Source organism: Lycium ferocissimum, chromosome 12 (assembly GCF_029784015.1).
Source record: "Lycium ferocissimum isolate CSIRO_LF1 chromosome 12, AGI_CSIRO_Lferr_CH_V1, whole genome shotgun sequence".
Taxonomy (NCBI): Eukaryota; Viridiplantae; Streptophyta; class Magnoliopsida; order Solanales; family Solanaceae; genus Lycium; species Lycium ferocissimum.
The window spans coordinates 17,603,234-17,624,491 of record NC_081353.1 but is presented as its reverse complement, the minus strand read 5'-3'; the positions used below and the strand labels follow the sequence as shown (position 1 = coordinate 17,624,491).

Sequence of the window (21,258 nt, the reverse complement as noted above, 5' to 3'; positions counted from 1 at the left end):
AGATACAAAGGTTTTAATTATGTTCATCCTAAATAACAATACAGACAAAAATGGTATACCACACTATATTATGAATTACAATTTCATGATTTCTTTTATGGGAAAAGAAGTGCGAGGAGCAGAATAAATAGAATTGAATTCACATTTCTAGCGAGGGGAAGACCGTAAATCTTGATCTTTAGACCGAACTAATATGATTTGAAGGGTACACATTTTTTTAATTCTAATAATAAAAACTCATAAACATTTTGACTAATTCTCTATGAAAAGTACAAATAGTGAATTTACCAAACCCTTTCCACTTGAAGCAACTTCAATTAATATACAATGGATCAACCCACTTGGTTTGACCAAGTCTGGTCATAATTCACACCTTTCATGTATTCAAAAACCACCTCCTATACAAATTAAATACATGTAAAAGATGCCACCCTATTGCAAATTTTGCCCACACTACACATCAAAATTACATAAAATCCTCAAAAAAAGAAAAGAAAAAGAAATCCTAATTAAAACTACTCTCACATGTGAGCACATGTACTACCACTCATCCTCCTCTTTTTGTTTTAATCCTCGACAATAGCAACAACATACACTATGTATTCCATAAAGTGGGATCTGAGGAGGATAAAATATACACATACTTTATCTATACCTTAGGAGGATATAATAATTTTTCTTTATCTTTTGGTGTGACTCTAATTTTCTACTAATTTGTACATTAATCAAAAAGTTAGAGAAAAGAAGATTTTGGTAATACTAATTGTAGACCCGAATCCATATTCAATAGGAATAAGTGACCCGGTTGATGACCCGACCCTTGAGCATACCATTGTAGAGGGCCATCCTATTGGCTGGTATTTCTTGCACTTTCCTACTCTTCTTTAATTCATTTGAATCCAAATTTGAAGAACAAGAAGAAGCATTTCCATGGTGGAATTTATTATTATTAAAATGATGAAGCTTTCTATATTCTTCACTATTCCCACTTGGCTCCACAACATCTTCTGCAAATTTCACTTTCTTCTTCTTTTTCTCCTTCTTCTTTCCATCTACACAAAAATAAGAACAAAAAACAAGAAAAATCCATCAATATATGATAAAATTAAAAAAATCCACATTGTTAATGTATTTTAATCTGCTGTAGCATATTCTTTTCGCGTCTTTTTATATGATGGTGTTTGATTGCAGAAGCTGAGGTACAGTACTGGTTACGATTTCAATTTCGAAAGAACTCAGTAGTTTTGACCAAATGTTATATTTGCAAAAATAATTTATTTGAATTCTGAATTCTTCTCTGTTTAACTAACACAAAATTTAAGAAACTTCACATAGACCAAAAACCAACCTTGGAATTCATACTTTTAAACATGTCATGACTTTTCATTAGCCAAAAGAGCATTTCATCTACTTTCAAAATTCAAATGTGAAAAAATTTCAAATTATACAGAATCAGATATTCTTCCGTAAAACAGACTAAAAAAGAAAGAGTGTCATATAAAATTAAACAGACGTAATAATCAATACATACCTGTGGAGATGCAAGATCGAGGATGATGATGAAGAATTGGATTAAAGGAAAATTCTTGAGATTTTTGAAGACGAAGGGTAGCTAAAAGGATCATGGTACCAGAAACAGCCATGGCTGTGGCAAATACAACACCTTGAGAAGTCAACAAAGAAGACATATTGGTAGTTGTTGAAAGATGAAAGAAAACTTAGAAAGAAGAAATATTGGTGGGACTTTCTTGGAGTTGAGAGTTATTATAAGTAAGAGAGATCAATGGAGACAAGATAAATAGTGTTAAGTTTTTGGAATCTTGAATTAATTAATTTTTGTTCTAGATGAAATAAAGTAAGTAATCTGGAGGAAGGATCAATTATTATTGGTTAAATTAATAGTTTTGTTGGTTGGACTTTTTCTTTTTCTTTTTTTGGGTGTAGAATGTGGAAGAAGTATTTGGTGACGTGGTAAAAAGGTGAATTAGAAATGAATCAGTATGTAAGAAATATAATGGAATTTTTTAAGTAAGAGGGATCAATGGAGACAAGGTAAATAGTGTAAAGTTTGTGGAATTTTTGAATTAATTAATCTTCTAGATGAATGAATAAAGTTTTTTTTTTTTTAATTTCTCGTCGGGTGTCCGGTACCCGCATTAAAGTCTGACTGTATCTAGATTTGCATCGCGTAGGGCTCATTCAGGGAAAGCACTCCTTACCAAAGATTTTTCCATACTCGTGACTCGAACCCGTGACATCCGGTTAAGGGAGAATCAACCCCATCCGCTGCACCACATCCTTTATTGGTGAACGAATAAAGTAATGAGGAGGAAGGATCAATTATTATTGGTTAAATTAATTGTTTTCTTGGTTAGTCCATTTTTTTTTTTTTTTTGGTGTAGAATGTGGAAGAAGTATTTGATGACGTGGTAAATAGGTGAATTGAAATGAATGAATATGTAAGTATGTATATGGAATTTTAAATTTATATAGGCTTTTGGGAAGAAGAGAGGGTTGCGATTACCATTATTTTCTCCCTTTATCTTATTTGTGATGCCCTGTCAATAGAAAATTAAAACATTAATTATTAATTATAGTTTAATTGTTTATAATATAAGTATTAATTAGCTAACTTAAAAGCTTTTAGGAAAAAAGAGAAGGTGTGATTACCATAATTTTCTCCCTTTATCTTATTTCATGTGATGCTCTGTGTACAAAAACAAACAAGTTAATTATTAATTATAGTTTAATTGTTTATAAAATAAGTATTAGTTAGCTAACTTAAACGCTTTTAGGAAGACAGAGAGGGTGCGATTACCATTATTTTCTCCCTATTTCTTATTTCATTCATGTGAGGCTCCGTGATACAAAATAAAGTAATGAAAACCAATTATTAGTTAATTCCTTAATTGATTAATATAAGTAGTAGTACACAAATAATAATAATGATAATAATAATAATAATAATAATAATAATAAATTTAATAATGTGATGTAACATGCCACATGAAAGAATAAATTCGATTAGTTAAGTTTTTTGAAGGTCTGAAATTTGTAATAATATTATTTGTTAAATCACGTGGAATAATATTTCAAAACAAAAATAGAATGTAATAATAATAAAACAGGTAAAATGTCCTTTAGTTGATGTGCACAACACGGCAATACCACGTTTGAAACTATAGTGTGAACTCTCATATAATTTCCTTGCTAAACAATATTATTTTCTTGCTCTTTTTTTTTTTTTTTAATCTGTCATCTAAAAAAAGTATAAAGAAAGAACTTGGTGTACCAAGCTTCGACCACATTTGGTCTAGTACCTTGAGTCGAGTGAAATATTTTGATATTTTCTTGCAAATTTCACCTTAAACAATGGTGTGGCTTTATATTTTAATATACAAGATATGATCAGGGGCGGATTTAGAGTATCAGTGTAGGTTTCCAGAAACCCAATAAATTTTATGCAGACAATGTATTTATATTAAGAAATTTATTAAATATATAAGAAATACATGTCGAGAACCCAGTAACAAAGTTGGTTTTTGGTCCAATGGTATTAATCCTTGATGAGAGTTTTATTCCCCTCGAGCACTTTATAATAAAGTTTTATTTTTAAATTTGAAATAGCTCGAAACTCATAAACTTCAAATCCTGGATCCACCTCTGATCATAATATATGATTAAATTTTATAAGGAAATATTGTTCTAACAAGAAATTATTAAACCAACAAGAAAACGTTTAACCTGGCAAATAAGGTAACAATTGTGTCACATATGTAAAATTTTCTGGAAAGTTGTTAGTTCTTGAAATTAAACTCTATTTACATATCAATATTAATTGGGCGAAGTGAAAGAAAACGAGGCCATATAGTAATTGAGAAGCAAACTAATTGGCATAAGAAATAATTTTACTCCATTAAGCAACGCTTTTGCGAGTAGACTTAGTGATTCTCGAGAAGTTGCTATGATGTTTCCTCTAGTCTCTTTTTAATATTTGTTTTCCACGTTAAGTCCTTTGTAAAATTAAAAATAAAATAAAATTAGGAAGGTCTTTGCTAGACTTGAGTGACTCATACTTTAATTGTTCCTTTAGACGTGGTGTTTGTTTATTTGATCTTTTTTTTTTTGGGGGGGGGGGGGGGTGGGGGTGGTATTTGTGTGTGTTTAAATTAAATTATAGAATTATTTTTCCATATGTTCCTTTAACATATTTCCACAAACAAACCGCAAGCCAATAGGCGAAATAAAGATATCACGTTATAAAAAAAAAGCGGGGCGCACCTTCCACAATTGAAAAATGAGTAATTTTTCAATGAAATTTGTGGGAATTTAGTTTGATAATAATATTTTCAATGAATTTTTTTACCAAAAATCCTCTAGCGATGAATTAAATTTTGAAGAAATATTTGTAAAAAATTAACGATTTTCTGGTAATGGTCCCCCCTCTGCTCTTCTGAATCAATCATGAATCCGTAAAGTCAAGGAAGCTAACTTGTTTCCATCAACCTAGATGCCTATACAACTTCCTGGCAACACCAATTATGTTACATCGAAAGCTCAATGCAATGCTCTTTGCCATGGCTATGATATGCTTTCATACATTGATGGTAATTTTTTTTGTCCACCTGCAGCTGATCCAAACTACCAAACATGGAGGAGATAAGACAACCTTCTTTGTCATGCTCTTATAACATTTGCTAATCCTACCATAGCCCGTTGGCCAATAATTCAGTAAAATAATTAATTAATTTTAACGCAAAAAGTTTAAACATAAGAAATAAAGGAAAACTAAAAAAGATTCACAAGTGAGCATAATAAGCTATAAGGTTAGTCAATTAATAAGCCCATTAATAGGAACAGTTGACTGACTATGAAGAATTGACTCGATATACATTGACTACACATGCATATGCATGGACTTTAATGTTAGTCATGAACTTTGTATACTTATAGTTGCCTTGAAACCAATCGGAAATTTACATTAATTCATATTCTATCTCTTTATTATCCCAATGTTTTCCATATTACAGTCAAATCTTTCTATAATACAGGGTTTGTCCCGGTATTTTTTTATTGCTATAGCGATATACTATTATAGAGAATATATAATATACCATAACATGAAAGATTGGTTCCACAGAAAACGTGATTGTTATAGTGAAATATTGTTATAGAAACTGTTGTGGAGAAGTCTCACTGTATTACGCTGAACATCTTTTAACCTGATACTTCTGAATCTAATTGACCGAGCTTGGTAGTGCAAGTTTGTCACTCAAGTGAGGGCATTAAGGTGATGGGACAGATTTATAGGGGAATCTTAGTAGCTCAGTTGGTTGACAACCTGAATTTTCACCTTGTTGGTAAGGATTCAATTCCACGCCTTGTAATCTCCTCCCCAATTTCCCCTTCCAAAGAAAGGTCATTTTTTTACCAACCAAACGTGTTTGTTTGACTTTTTTTCTTGACATATATACAATAATTGTACCTCCTCAACGTGTTATGGAATTGTAATAATAGAGCACATAGTTGGGAATAATGAAGTTTGTAAAGACAAAAGATATCCCTTACTTATGAGTAGATAGGGAAAACCTTATTAACGTTTCTGTCCCTTGGTGATCATTCGACTACATAATATAAGATAAAAATTATAATTTTTGCTCTCTTTGGATACACTGAATAAAAAAGGAAAGATCACAATTTTGATTTATTTTTTCATCAACACCCTCAGAATTTTTCTTTTGGAATTTTTTGATATTATTGGTTAGATGTGAAATGGAAGACGTGTGGAAGGAGGAGACATCAAAATAGTCTCCGCAATTGATTGTTTTCATGCTTCACATGGTAGTTTGCACTGTTCCTTAAGGTCTTTTCGGGGCATTCGGCTTTTGAAAATCATTGGTCGGACTAATTTAGATCGGCATTGTATCGATCAAGCAAACCCATACACACACACATAATAATAATAATAATAATAATAATAATAATAATAATAATAATAATAATAATAATAATAATAATAATAATAATAATACGCAACCTTGAACCTATAAAGATTAGATCTTAAATCAGCCCTAATTTCCGAACGGCCAAGGATTTGGTATTTGCATGGTATTATTACGTGATTGAATAGACATTTGCTTAATTTGGGTCAGACTTCACATTTTTTCATTCATTTATAATTTAATTCAGAACCTTGAACTTATAAAGATTGGATCTTGAATTAGCGTCTGTTAATAAACGGCCAAAGATTTGGTATTTGCATGGTATATCAAGTGATTGAGTAGACGTTTGCTTAATTTGGCCATACGTTCACATTTTTCTCATGCATTTATATACTCATGAAAGAAATATGTTTTTGTTTTGCGCGTTTGTTTTTGGGTGCCTTTTCAATGGATAATTTGTGTCATAACCAAAATACCTAAGTTCATCCCTACCATGTTTATGCATGCGTTTATCTAATTTTCAATAATTGTTTTTTTCTCTTTTTGGACTATTATTATTAAATTGTGTATTGATTTTTATGCTTTCATCATTTCTCTTACAGAAAACCTTTTTCCTTTTTCTCTCTTCATAATGCGTTTACAATTTTTAAAAACAAACGCGTAGACTTTTCAGTTTGGAGAATGTAACTACTTAATAAAAAAGGGAATAGAGACAAATCCATACATTTATTATGGACATACAGCAAAATAAAAAGAACTTCGCCAAAAAAAAAAAAAAAAAAAAAGGCTGACGTTGGATAGTTCTTGGGGCAGTTTGCAGGAATGTCCTTCGCTGGGGTGGTCTTTAATTTTTATCCCTTAAATTGGTGGTCTTTAATTTTTGCCATTCGCTTAATATCCCGAGGTCCTGGGTTCGAACCCAGGCTCAAAAAAGAAAAAAAAATCGCAAGGCATAAGTTGGGATTCGCAAGGCATAAGTCGGACCCCAACTTATGCCTTTAAGCGCTAACTTTACGAAAGCGGGCGCCAAGCAGTTTGTTTGTAAAATTCTAAAAGATTTTTTTTTTTTTTTTTTTTTTGCCTTAAGGCAAAGTTTGAAACTCTGGCTTTGAAACCCAACTTATGCTTTGCGATTTTTTTTTTTTTTTTTTATAATTTTGACAAAGCGAAAGTTCGAATCCGGAACCAGGAGACTTTTAGTGAAGGATAAACATTAAAGACCACCAAGTTAAGGGACAAAAATTAAAGACCAGTCCTTCTGAAGGACATTTCGCGCAAAAAAACTCTTTCTTGAAGAAGCGATCTACCACAATTAGTATGGGTTATTCTAGCCCAAGAAGATAGGCAAACTTGGACAAGAAGGCCCACAAAAAGCTACTCCATTAGGTTTGTAATAATACTTTGGAATAGCTACATGGCATAATTAACTCTATTACATATTTATATTTAGTAGTTATAGTTTAAAATAATCACATCTCATAGCTAATTATAATATGTTAAATACAATTTATAGCTACATATATATATACAAAGTAGAATACCCATATCACATTATTCAGTTCCAACCTAACCCTCTCATCTCTCTTTCTCCCCTCTCCCCCACCCCTCTACCCACTGCTCCGACGAGGAGCTTCTAAATCTTCTTCTCCAAATGAGGAACGATGTCGACAATTTTCAATTTTCAACCTTCTCATCCAATTGGCATCCCTTCTTCTCATAAACCTTCTCATAACTGAATAGATGGCATCTCCAACTTGCTATTTGACTTTAAAAATACCATTGATTTAGAAATTTCATAATTTTATTGATAATTATAAGATTTTATTCGAGAATGATTTTACTAACGGCGAAACTGGCCGACGGTGTTGTTGTTGTTGACGGCGAATCGGCGACGGCGAATCGGCGATTTCGACAATGGCCGAAACTTGTTGTTGTTGACGGCGAACTGGCCGACGGTGGCTTTTGACGGTCAGATCCGGTTAGATCTTGGCCGGATCTGACCGGATATACTCAGTTCTGGTCAGATTTTGCTTTGCTGGAATCTGGCCGACGGTGACTTTTCCGGTCAGATTCCGGTGCCGGATCTGGAAAATCATGTTTCTTTTTTAGTGTATTCATTAATTTTTTAGCATACAATTTAGTGTATTCATTATTATTTTTTGCATACAATTCAGTGTTTTGTCCATTTTATTTTCTTGTATTCTGTTTTTGAGTGTATTCGTTAATTTTATTTCTTATATACAAATGAATAGAGTGAATTTTATTTCTTTGTATTCAATTTTTGAGTGTATTCGTTAACTTTTTTACTGCAAAATTCTGTGTTTTGTATACAACCGATTAAATATAATAAAGTGAATACATTGTAAAAGTATAATGAATACAGTTGAGTTGAATGCATTTAAATTGAATACAAAGTTCAACAAATTTTAATGACTGTATTCATGAATACAGCGACGCGAATACAATAAGTAACAAGTGTTGAGTTTTGTTATATGTTTGCGACGTCATGTAAATAGGTAAAATGTAGCTAAAATGCATAAATAAGGCTTCCAAGTTAGTCATTTATGAAATTTTCCCTAATACTTTCGTTGTTCTAATTTATGTGACATTCTTTCGTTGTTTTAGAAAATATCTTTTAATATTTAATACAATTTAATTTAAATTGCCTATTTTATCCTTGATGGGATAATTTATAAATATCTACAGTTTATTTTTGACCATAAGTTTAAAAATCTTATTTTCTTTTTCATACTCTATGCCCAGAAAAAACCATCACAAAAATTAGAACGGAGGGAATACCAAATAGTTACCTTTAGGATTGATAATTAGAATATAGAGAACTTTACAGAAATGTACCACCAAGAGTAACTTTGTATAAGTAAAATAGTCCAATAATTATTTATATTTGGACTAACCACCATATGGTTGTGTTGCATTTTGGGAAGCTAAATCTCGTTCAATATTACTTACGTTTTTACTTTTGCACTTCCCAAGCCTGTAAACACCTATTCCCGATGTAATCTTTTGTTTTTCCTAATTAAACACCTTATATACACTGTTATATACGGGTGTACATTGATTATATATACTAATCATTGAATATGCACTACCTGAAGGCATACAATTCATACCCTTCTCTACCATATATGTTGTATAACTGTGTATACCACTTGAATATCCATGGATTTCCTATATAAATGTTAGTATATACACAAATATACATTGTTATACACGAGTTAACATTGGAAGGTCAAGTTATGCTGTTTGATAGAATCATCACAGCTTTAGACTAGTATTGATTTATCAAGCAACAGATTTCAAGGAGAGGTGCAACTTTTTTAATATCAGTCTATAAAAGTTTAAACTTTACTTTATTATACCAAGTGTAAACTTGGCAATGAATTGTTAGTAATGATTGGTGATATTGCTTGCTGCAGGTGCTTTCTTCTTTATATTGTGATGAAATTGTAATAGAACTCATGTTTGGATGGACAAGAAACAATTGCTTCTTATGCATCCAACGGTAAGGTTTAATGGTCTAAGGTTTTCGGTTCAAATTTCAGTAGAAGCAAAAACACTATATGGTTTTCTTTTTATTTATTCAAGTCTTGGTGGATAGAGTTACTGGATACTTGTGTTTTTGGGAGGTAATGGTACCCGTGGAACTACTCGAGGTGCGCGCAATTTGACTCGAAAACCAAAGTTATAAAAAATTATATATATTGCTGTTTATTTAGCCCGAAAACCCAGGTTATAAAAAATTATATATATTGCTGCTTATTTAGCTTTAACACTTCATCTAGGATGTTATTTGTCTGTATGTGCTCTGTTAAATTACAACATGTTGAAATTTGAATGGATAGAAGGAACATTTTCACAATATCACAATCATAGATCCACAATTCAGTACTTACTTTTTTTAGCTTAAAAATTGTTACTACCATCTGAATAAACAGGGAAATCATCAATACTTGTAATCATTCAGAGCTACAAGATTTGTGATTGTTGAACATGCTTATGAGAAATTAAACTCACCGTCATTTTCTTGCCTGGTAGTAATAGATTTTCCCACATGAAGTTTGTGAACAAGTGATTGTCTGAAAATGAGTAAAGAAATATCCATCTTTCTTCTAAACACGATGAATTGAACTCAAAACTCATTAGAGGGTTTTTATGAATGTGAACTAAGTATTCTAAGAAAATTGCTTTCGGTTATTCAATTATTTGCTAACCCAAAGTCATTTAATTTGATAAATGATCCTATGAGTCAGACTCAGTAGAATTTGATTAATCCTATTTTCTGTCATTAAGATGGACTTGATCAAAAAAAGTCATTAAGGTGGAGAGCTAAACCAAGAATTTTGTTTCTTCAACATCAACCGAAGCATTGTTTGCGATCCGTAATTCTATTTTATCATTAATTCAATCTCCGTTCATGTTTTTCCACAAAGTCTTTGCCAGTAGAGTTCTCAACAAATTACCTTAGAGACATATTTCTCAAGGTACCCAATTCAGTACTTTTTGGCTTAAAAGTTGAGTATTACAACAATCTGAATAAACATAGGAAAACAAACAAAAGGAATCATCAACACTTGTGTACAAGACGTTGAAAACTACAAGATTTACATTTTCTAAACACCCTTCTGATAGCTACTATATCATCATATTTATTATTTCTGTTGGACTTAGACTAATCTACAATTTTCTCACATGTTGACTTAAAGAAAACTAGACACAATTTGCTTACACTTATATGACTGATCATCAACAAAAGCATGAATAAGCCCAGTGTAATTTCTTAGAGATGTATGGAGAGACATAGTCCACAGCAGTAGCAAATGAAGAAGAACCTTTTTGTGTTGGATCAAGTACCTCTGTCTTTCCTGAGGCAATTCTCTTTGCCACAACATTAGTGTAGAACATGTTGGAGATTGTTGGTACAAAAACATCAGCTTGTGTACAAATTTGGAAGTCAACAACTTTCTCAAACTCAGAATCTTTTGTGATCTGGTACTTAGCCCTTTCATATGCAGGGATTATTGCATCCTGTTGCAAGTGCATAAAATAACAGAGTTGTTAAATAATCAAGAAACTAATGTACACTTAGAAACAAGATAATCAACATTTCTAAAATTAATAATTCTTCAACCTCCTAGGTTTATTAGTTAATCTCCGTGTTCCATTTTACATGACATTCTTAGTCTGTTTCAAATACAGTGACACAACTCTATATTCGGGGAACTCTTTAACTTTAAACTTTCCATCTTACCTTAATGACATGTTCGTATAACCAGAGAAATGTCATGGCATGTTTAGGATCTAGACAACAAGTTCTCTAGGTACTTTTAGTATGTACCGAAAGTTAGTCTTCTTAAAATTTCATTGTCAGTCAAACATCGTAATATAAAATAATGTTAAGAAAGTATAAAATAGCATTAGTTACCCTCCCTGTTCCATCTTATAAGTCACTCTTATTCTGTTTCAGAAAGAAATCAAAGAATTACACAACTCTGTATTTGGAAACTCTTTAACATTAGACTTCCTGACGTATTTACCCGTAATGATATGCTCTTATAAAAAAAAGAAATATCATGACATGTTTAAGATATAAATCACAAGTTCTCTAGGTACTTTTTAGTAGAAGTCAGTTGTTCTTAATTTCCGTTCTAAGTCAAACATCATCAAATAAAATAAAACTAAGAAAGTAATAAATATATAGACAAATGTGCATAGACAGAGATGTTACCTTGGTGAAGCTATTGGGGAACATCTTCCTGAAATCATCAAGGCTGCTATGCCATCCACTTTGAGTCAAGTAAATAGTGGCATGCCTTTGAAAACCAATCTTCTTCAAGAACTCACCAATCTCTTTGGCATCAAAACAGTGCTTACTTTTCATCACATTTCCTCTACACATACTTGCCAAAGATTCAACCTTCAAGTCCACAGCAACAAATTGTCCATTTGTTTTATAACTCAAACTTCTTAGTGTCCCAACCATTGTGCTAACCAATTGATTTAACTCTTGTTGCAACTCAAGACTCCCAAATATTGCTAAGCATGCATTAGGGTCCATTGATGGAGTTCTCTTTACATTGTCTTTTTTTATGATCTCTTTGGCTTTTGCCATAGTTGAAGATGACAAGTCTGTTGAAAGCATTAAATTCCCTTTGGAATTGAATATTGGCTGAATTTTGGATGCAATGAAGTCTTTGGTCACCATGAAAGGCACCTTTATGTTAGTGATGTTTACATTTGATGCTTCCAATGGTGGATCTTTGACAATTTGAACTGTGCCATTTAAACTTGTGTTGAATCTCTCTATGTCATAAATATCACCAAATTGCCTAAAGTGTTTTGTCGAGTTAATCAAATATAGGCCACATATAATAGAAGAACCACATGAGCATTAAACATTTAATTTAAGTTATGACTTACAAATTATATTGTTCGGACTTTTCAAAAATATTAAGGGGTATGTATCGGATTCTCTAAAAGTAATACATTTCTGAAGCATTCGACACAGATACTACTACATTTTTAAAGAGCCCGAACAACATGGCTTATGAATAAAAGGGAAAAAAACATCCTTTTCAACCAAGATTAGACATTGAGTGAGATTCATTAAGTAAATCTTCATCAACTTGAAAGGAAATTTTCTTTCAATTCTGTACAACTTTTTCATGCATTTCTAAATCACCTATTTTTAAAAAATTCCTTAAGAAAACTCATTCAATTACAAAAATAAATTTAGTTGATTTGTAAAATCTTTCATTTACCTTATATATAACTTTTTATTTTTCCTTTTCTTCATTCATGTTATTGAATTGCTAATGAATAGAATAATTTTCCAAAGAAAAAAGAATGTAAATGACTAATTTACCTCTTATTGCCTCTTTTGGTTCCTCTTATTTCAGGAAGGACTAGAGTTGCTCCAAGGTATTTGGCCACAACCACTGCATCAGCAATCTGAAATGCATATATTGGACGCATGGTCTAAGTTATGGGCCTAAAACATGTCTCTAATTACTAGTATTATTTATAGAAAGGTATCATGTGAACCAAACAGACCTCATTTCATATGCAAATCTTCCTTGAATTTATCTCGATGTTCACGTTACATTATGTTAATTTATCATAGTTAAATTATAAATTAAGATGAAAATGTATATTAATTAACTATTATTTTATGATAAGAGTATATTTAAAGACATGTGTCTTATATTTATCGAGTTAGTTTAAACATTAGATGCAAATAAATTTTTACACTAGCTCCATCTGTGTCGTAAAGTCATATGTCAACACATTTTAAAGACTTTAAGTTATATATATCAACAGTGTAAAAAAAAATATCTCATGTCATTCAAAAAATATTTATAGATAAGCCTTCTTAAAATATGAGATTTATAATTTTAAAAATAAATAAACTACTTGCTACAACAAGTAAATATAATCCAATAATATAAAATTTTCTTATACTAATAATATGTATAACTTGAAATCTTTATTAAAAGTATTTTGCCTAGTCAAAATATATACTCCTATCACATAAAATGAAACCACAGTAAGAAAAACAAAAGAGAAATGATGCCAGCTAGGTGACACGTGGCTTCCCTTTGTCTTGACAAATGATCCCCCCCCCCCCCTCCCAACCCCCAAAATAAAAAATATTATTTGTATTTTCTTGTTTTTTTTTTTAATTTTTAGAGAAGTCTTCCCAATTTTTTTCCTTTGTGATAGAGTTTTTCAATTTGGTGTCTAAACACTAGAATGACATAACCTTGTAGACTAACTCTTAGGAAACAACCAAAACAAGAAAGAAGCAACAACACAACAACAACAACCAACCCACCGAAATCCACAACGTGAGTGCCCTAGGAAGGTAGAGTGTCTGTGATTTGACTCCTACCAAGGCAGAGACAAATTTCTCGAAAGACCCCTCGCTCAATAGAAATAAAAGATAAAAAGGTGGATAAGGCCAAGAGATTGAAAAGCCGATACGAAAAAAAATAAAAAGGGATTGAAAAAAAAAATGAAAAGGATTTAGCTTATATGCGTAAATTTATTTTTACAAAAATATGTATAACATTAATGTACGTATTTTTAGAGACGGGACTAAAAATTTAAATTTATGGGTTCTGAACTAGAAACTACAATTTATTGAGTTCTTAAAATTATCTATAGATATTAAGTTAATTTCTAAACACAAACATAGGATGTAAGCCAAAATAACTGGGTTTTGTCGAACCCATAGACAAAGCTCTGGATTCCCACCCCCATATAAACATATTATAAAAAGTAATTTATTTTATTTTACAAGTCATCAATTTTATTTTCTATGGACAATCACCCTCATTATATAACAATTAATTGCACGGCTTGTCCTTCAAATGGACCGGTCTTTAATTTTTGTCCTTCAAATGGGCTGGTCTTTAATTTTTGTCCTTCAAAATCAAACTTATATCTATAGGGGCATAAGTTCTTAAGGGTACTGGCATAACTTATGGATATTATAATGCATAATTTATACCCCTTTAGGCATAAGTTCGATTTTTGAAGGTCAAAAATTAAAGACCAGCCCATTTGAAGGTCAAAAATTAAAGTCCAGCACAAAATAGGGACAAAAGTGCAAATGAATTTGATATGTAAAACTTTTTTGCCTGCTCATAAAAAGAAAGATGAAAAAAAGTACCTGTGTAACATGATCTTCAGGGTTGTCTGTTAGAGTAAAGAAGATGTAGCCTTTTGCTTGCGCTTCATTTGCTGAAATTAAAATAACAAGAAAAAAAAAGAAGAAGTTAAAATTGAAAGGATTATGACTTTGTCACTTTTCAAATAGTGACAGATGGTTAAAATGCCCAACTTTATCTTATGGGTTTAATTTTTTCCTTTTTTATTGCTTCCTTTCCCTTTTTTTCCAGGATTTTTACAAAAATATACAACCAAACTTACTGCACCTACATAGCCAAATTTTCAGTTTACATTCGCATAACCAACTTTTTTTTTCCAAACAATATCAATATTCTACAAACATTATACAACATTACACACTTACGTAAACAATGTGTCCACCTTGTATAATAGTATATAAGCGGTGTAAGGAAAAAATGGGCTAAACTGGGTAAATATTCTTTTCCAGTAGACATAGAGCGTAATTTTTCCTTTTTTACTGTTTTTTTTTTCTTTTTTGGTGCTAGTAAAATAATTAAGCTGAACTTACTTGATAATGGCTTCCTCCAACAAGGTTTTAGGGAAAGGTTATCCCTCCAAAGTCCTCCATTTGTGTCTGAGAGTTTAACAAGGCTTTGCTTTGAAACTTTAATCAAATCATATTGCACTGAAAGATTTTCCTATAACAAAATTCATTCCAATAACTTAATTAAATCATGTGAATTAAAAGAAACACGAAAAAATAACAAATCAGGTTTAACTTGAATATTTGGATATGCTTCAAGATCAAAAGAATAAGCAAATTTAAGGTCTAATTTTTATATACCTGTAGCGTAAAAAAAGTTACACTATTAGATTACCTTAAAGGTAAATAAAGATAACTGTATATTCATTGTCAATAGTAGTAATCTGAAAAATAAGATAACCTTTCATAGTAGGTTAAATTGCACCGATTGTGTAAAATTTCATTTGCACTATCATTTAGATATAATGTAATCTATAAATTAATCAGTACTAAGTAGTCTTCAATAAGATAATTAAGGGCAATGACTTTGAAGACAGTGATTTAATTTGTTCATAAATTATTTTTCTTTTGTGAAACCCTTCATGTACATAAGTAAGCGTTTGAAAGAAGTTCCCTACTTTATTTTGATTTCCAACAATACTTCAGAAATTTTGGCCATTTAAAAGGAAAAAAGAAAAGAAAAAGCTCACGAGTTAGAAAACGTATATGATAAAAAATGAGGGAAAAGAACTATGTATTTCTTTTAGAAGGATAGCGTTATATATACTCTAAAACAAGTGTAGTACGTTAAAGTAAAACTATTTATCATAAAATATGTGGAGAACATCCATTTCAAAATCTTCATTTCACTGGACTTTTAGGTCTGCATATAATTCAATATGAAGCTGAAAAAAAAAAAAAGACTCTTCAATTATACAATCAAATTTTAAATTTAGTTCACATTTGATATTACTCAGTAAAAAAAAAAAAAAGCAATTACTATATGGTTACTGGTAGATTTGAGAAGACAAATTATAGATACGTGAAAGAGCAAGATAATTAGATTCTAAAGAATACGTGCAAAGGCTTGCTGCCTAAAATTAGTCTATTTCTTGTTTTTCTTTCCTTTTTGTTTTGTTTGCTTTTTTATTTTATTTTTTATGAGAGCCTCAAGCATAGTAATATTTTATTTACTTTTTTAGATGGCAGTGCTAACATCATGAACACTAGCTTGCCAACTAGAAATGGTGCACAATTTTTAACGGTTAACTGTAAAAAGCAAAGTGTCACCTAGTCAAAAGTTCTTTTTTCCCCTACCGACTTCTCTTTACGGTCCTGATTAATCCGGATTCGCGCGTCTAAGGCTCATTAAAGTGGAAAATATTTTTTATCATAATTTTGTCGTTCTCAGAACTTGAACTCAAGACATCCGGTTAAGAATGAAGAATTTTTTCTATCCAACCACAACCCCGGTAGTTAGAAAAGAAATTCATATATTCTAGTTACTTCACTTCAGCCAAGTTCTTGAAACTCACGGAAACCTCCTCCTCTCACCATCATCTTCTTCATCTTTTGATTTCTGATTGCGATCATCTTGTTTCGCTTTTTGTATTTGGAGGTGTGAAATCATACATTAAATAAATATTCATTTTCAAGTATTCAAGCTGAATTCAGCTCCAAAAAAAGTTCAAGATTGAGTCTTGAAAGTATGGTTTTATTCAATCATCTACCACAACATTATAGCTCGAACAACACTAGTACACATAAATGGAGAAGTTCTAAAGATCATAAGAAAAGTGAAAAGGAGAGATTAATGAAACTACTCAAGGGTTTATACTTACCACATAAATAGGATCAAAATGGTCTCTTTTAACCATGTTGCAAAGCATTATAAGCATAGAACCTGTTAGTAATCCAGCCACCACTTGCCTTACATCCCTTGCCATTTCCTTCTATTTAGTATGTCCTCTCTCTTTCTCTTTCTCTTTCTTTTTGTATTTCTCTAGCAAGACATATATATATATTGTGAGGGCCATATACTCCCTATGTCCCCTTTTATATGAGGCTTTTTTTCTTTTTCTTTTTAGCCTTTTTTAATAAAAAAAGAATAGGATCTTTCTAAATTTGAAATTTTTTAATTTTTTTTATATCCTTGATGAGAGGATCTTACATGGTTGTGATGTATTTAGGATCGAAACTTCAAAGGTACTTTTAGTATATAGTAAAAGTCTGTCTTTTTTTGTTTATTCTTAAATTTTTTGTTCAGTCAAACATTGTTATATATAAAATGATAAACGAGAGTATTGCACCCCCACTTGTCCATGATAAATATTGTTTTAGCCGGATAAATTTGGTCCAAATATAAGTGTAGCTTTAGAAAACTAAGAATATATTAATTATTTTTTCAAATCTATCCTTGCAAAAAATGATCTATGCTATAATAATTTGCTAAGGAGTCTTTCCATGATTATTTACTAGATTAAATAGGGGACATAATTGAAAACTAAGAATATATTAATTATTTTTTCAAATCTATCCTTGCAAAAAATGATCTATGCTATAATAATTTGCTAAGGAGTCTTTCCATGATTATTTACTAGATTAAATAGGGGACATAATTTAGTCAAATAACTCTTATTAAAGTTTTAACGGATGTACGAAAATTTTAAACAATGCTTATTTTGGATTAAGAAGTAGCAAGGACGGATGCACAGTGTAAGTTATGGGTATTCAGTCGAACTCAATAACTTTGACTTACACTTTATATCTGTGCTAAAAGATCTTTCAAAATGCATTGACATTAAAATTCAAATGCACTAACTCAAAATTTGAACCATCAACAAGCACTACAAGAAAGTATATAAATCGCAACAAATTTTTTTATATTTGGCAACAACTTAATTTTATTGTTGGCAAATTTTTTTTTTGAATTGTATAAAATTCAAATTTGGATCTAGTTCTTGTTATGTGATTATTGTTGCAGGAGGGGGAAGAGACTTTTGGCAAAAAAAAAGAATGCCGTTGTTAGAGAATAAGGGAAAAGGAAACACTTCAATTGTGACAGAAAAGTTAAAATGCAACAAATTTTTTTATTTTGTGTCCTTTCACGTAATGAAATGAACAATAATCAATTGCTATGTCATATTGAAAAAATATATTTGTTGTTTTTTCAAATATATTTTTTCTTGTAGTGAAGGGTTATGATGGAGTGACATGATGGAGTGACATGTACTCTTTCATCCTTAACTAGAGGTCTTGGTTCAAGTTTTCCTGAGTATGGAGTCGCCATTGTTAGGGAGCTCTTTGTCCCCTAATGTGGAACTTCCCGATGTGAATCCAAATTTACTCGTTAAATGTTTAGTTGGTTTAGTGATTTTTTTTTTTTTTTTAATTTATAAAATTACACAAATAAAATTTGAGCTCTCGTTATGTGTTTATGGGTGTATTTTGTGAGTGAGGAGGGGGAAGAGACAAAGGAAGGAAAGGACAATAGAATGCAAAAACAGTTAGGAAGAGGATGTAGAGAATAAGGAAAGGAAACACTTCAATTACAAGTGACAGACTAAAGACAGCCCGCAAAATGCAATACATACATACTATTCCTATTAGCATTGTGTCCTTTCACGTAATGAAATGAAAGGGGATCAGCACAGACCGCTCCATAAAGCGAATTGCTTTTTTGTCATATTGACATGAAAGGATATATGGGTTTTAAATGTTTTTTTTCTCTTTTCTATGTATGGAATATATATTTTTAAGATTATTGACCATGGAGTCTATGAGAATATTCAAAATTACAGTAGCGTCATTGAATTTTTAAAAAGACAGAACACATCGAAGGTCATTATTTGAGAACTGAGATCAAAGTAAGTCTCATTTTTCCAAATGGAGACAAGAATAAACGATGTTTGTTTCATTAGGGTTCCATGAATCAGACCCCACGTTTCGGCATTGAAATTTTAAAAAGTTTTATAACGTGTTAGAGCATATCTTCACAACTGAATTATATTAACCACTTAAAATATTTTTCAAAAAATGTCATTTCAATTTTATACAATGTTAAAAACTATCAAATACAATATCTCACATCCACTTAATTATATGCAAACGGGGCCTACATATTTTAATCTTTTTTTAAGCCAACACAAGATTAAAACCTGTGCATGTTCTAAACTGAGAAATAGACCAAGATTTGTTTTGATGATTCTTTCAACTGTATAAATTGGTCCAAACTTCTTTGCTCCCCAATAAAAGTATGTATTTTATGTGGTTAACTTAGATGTTTAGAAACATACACAAAAAAAAAAAAAAAAAAAAAAAAACCAATATATTACTAAAATTTGAGCTTGAGATTATCTAATGAGAACGCTTTATTAAAAAATCGTGTTCCGATGTAATCAATTGGAAGAGACCCTAGTTCAAGTATATGTAAAGTTTAATGAAGTTTTAAGATATGGTCGAGCTGTAATACACCTTTAAGAAAATCCATATGAACAATGGCATCACATTGCTTGCACACTTATTTCACTTGAGAAACTAGGTCTTAAATACTTCGTATACTCGTCTATAGAGGCAGACTTTACTATGCCATCTGTCGATTTTGTTTTGTTGCACGTACAAAAGACAGAGCTATATATGGGCTTTTCCTATTTCCCTTTGCTCTTTAGGTAGAAATTAAAAGTAAAGCCATCACTTGTGACAAGTTAACAGCTGTCTCTAAAAGGTGACATAGAGGATTCCTCATTCCTCGGCAAAAGAGTGTTCGTCCAAAATGATCTAAAAACCAAAACAATGTACACACTCTGATTTAATTTGTGTGAATTTATTTGACCTGTGTATAGAGTTTAAGAGAGAAATTCTAACGTATTGTATTGGTAAAAATATATCGTAAACGAAGACTATTTGACCGAACACGTGATAAGCATAGAGAAGATTACAGTCAATTGTTGAACTGGTCAACGTTAGTCAAACCAAAGATCAATCGGATTATCCGAGAATTACCACCCAGGCGTGCCTCGGCACTTAGATCGAATAAAATGCGGAATGATCCATTCGGAAAGGGTCAGAGTGCTCGGACAGAGGATAACCCATGATCTTAGCCATGTAGCAGTTGGAAACAAGCGAGGATCACAGCGATTTTACTCTTAGCTATCCAATAAAATCCCCCACTTCTTCATGATTGTGTTTATTTGAATTTTCACCTGTTTACATATAACTTTATGATTACTCTCTGCAGACACAACGGTTCATCGTTGGTTTTCAACAATTCTTATCATCTGACGAGAATCAGTAAAGAACTCTTTTTTTTTACCAATAAATTATTTCTCTTTAATTGTCCTTAATACCCCAAGAAGTTTTGGCGCTAGGAGACTTGTCCCACAACCTAAGAGTTGGAGGCTTGGAGACTGGGTGGTACAACGAATTATTACCCCTAAGCCGCAGAACCCGCTCTTGTAAAGCCTTCTAGGTCAAATTAAGGAGCAAAATGACCGGAATGACCATATCTTAGGGACTCAACTCGTCCTCAAAGGTATCGACGTAGAGAAATACTTCCAACAATCGTAAAAGCCAAGTGCAGCTCCCATGCCTATTGCAAAGAGATTATCAGATGTAAGAACTTGTAAAATTTATGACCAAGGATTCCCTGGAACACATCATAATCCTACACACGGATCAAAGTGTACGATCCCACCAAGTAGAAGAAAGAATTGATTTCGTAAAACCGTCACGCCCCGAACTATAGCCGGGCGTAACGCGACACTCGGTGTCTAAACGTACGCGACCGAGCAACAAACATGACCGCCTTGGAATCAACATGGGATACGGAATGATACGAATATAATTTAAAACACATCTTGAACTCTGCGCAAGTCTGACTAAATCTTATAAATAAGAAATACTGAGATAAATTTGAGAATGTAAAGGTGTAGCCAACACGGCTAACACAATATCTAAAATACCGACTAACTGCTACCTAGTTCACGAAGCCTACTAATACTTCCGTTTACAGGGGACAAGGCCCAGAGCATACCTAATTGTCTAATGTAAATAATGACTTAAAGTAAACAATGCCCCGAAGGAATCGTCTGCCTGGGCACCGATATGAAGGAGATCCTAGCAAACTAATCGTCGTCAAAAGTC

At 31.7% G+C, this 21,258-nt stretch overlaps 2 protein-coding genes across 2 annotated transcripts; both read right to left on the bottom strand.

Moving 5' to 3' along the window:
- Positions 1-283: 283 nt before the first annotated feature.
- On the bottom strand, positions 284-1,848 carry LOC132040484 (uncharacterized). Its single transcript, XM_059431132.1, has 2 exons — positions 1,532-1,848; positions 284-1,052 (listed from the first exon to the last, which is right to left on the bottom strand). The coding sequence occupies exons 1-2, from the start codon at positions 1,686-1,688 to the stop codon at positions 784-786; spliced, it is 426 nt and encodes a 141-aa protein (XP_059287115.1). The 5' UTR covers positions 1,689-1,848; the 3' UTR covers positions 284-783.
- An 8,587-nt stretch (positions 1,849-10,435) lies between these two features.
- Positions 10,436-17,144, bottom strand: LOC132040445 (protein MANNAN SYNTHESIS-RELATED 1-like). Its single transcript, XM_059431083.1, has 6 exons — positions 16,959-17,144; positions 15,163-15,292; positions 14,635-14,705; positions 12,826-12,911; positions 11,689-12,289; positions 10,436-10,988 (listed from the first exon to the last, which is right to left on the bottom strand). Exons 1-6 carry the CDS (start codon positions 17,061-17,063, stop codon positions 10,707-10,709), a joined length of 1,275 nt encoding a protein of 424 aa, XP_059287066.1. The 5' UTR covers positions 17,064-17,144; the 3' UTR covers positions 10,436-10,706.
- Between the last annotated feature and the right edge of the window lie 4,114 nt (positions 17,145-21,258).

Coding starts and splice junctions, on each gene's coding strand:
- LOC132040484 (XM_059431132.1), bottom strand. CDS start 1,688: ATGTCTTCTTTGTTGACTTCTCAAGGTGTTGTATTTGCCACAGCCATG. Junction 1,053..1,531: donor TCGATCTTGCATCTCCACAG/GTATGTATTGAT, acceptor ATTTTTGTGTAG/ATGGAAAGAAGAAGGAGAAA.
- LOC132040445 (XM_059431083.1), bottom strand. CDS start 17,063: ATGGCAAGGGATGTAAGGCAAGTGGTGGCTGGATTACTAACAGGTTCT. Junction 15,293..16,958: donor ATTTTGATCCTATTTATGTG/GTAAGTATAAAC, acceptor ATTTTGTTATAG/GAAAATCTTTCAGTGCAATA. Junction 14,706..15,162: donor TTGGAGGAAGCCATTATCAA/GTAAGTTCAGCT, acceptor TTTTAATTTCAG/CAAATGAAGCGCAAGCAAAA.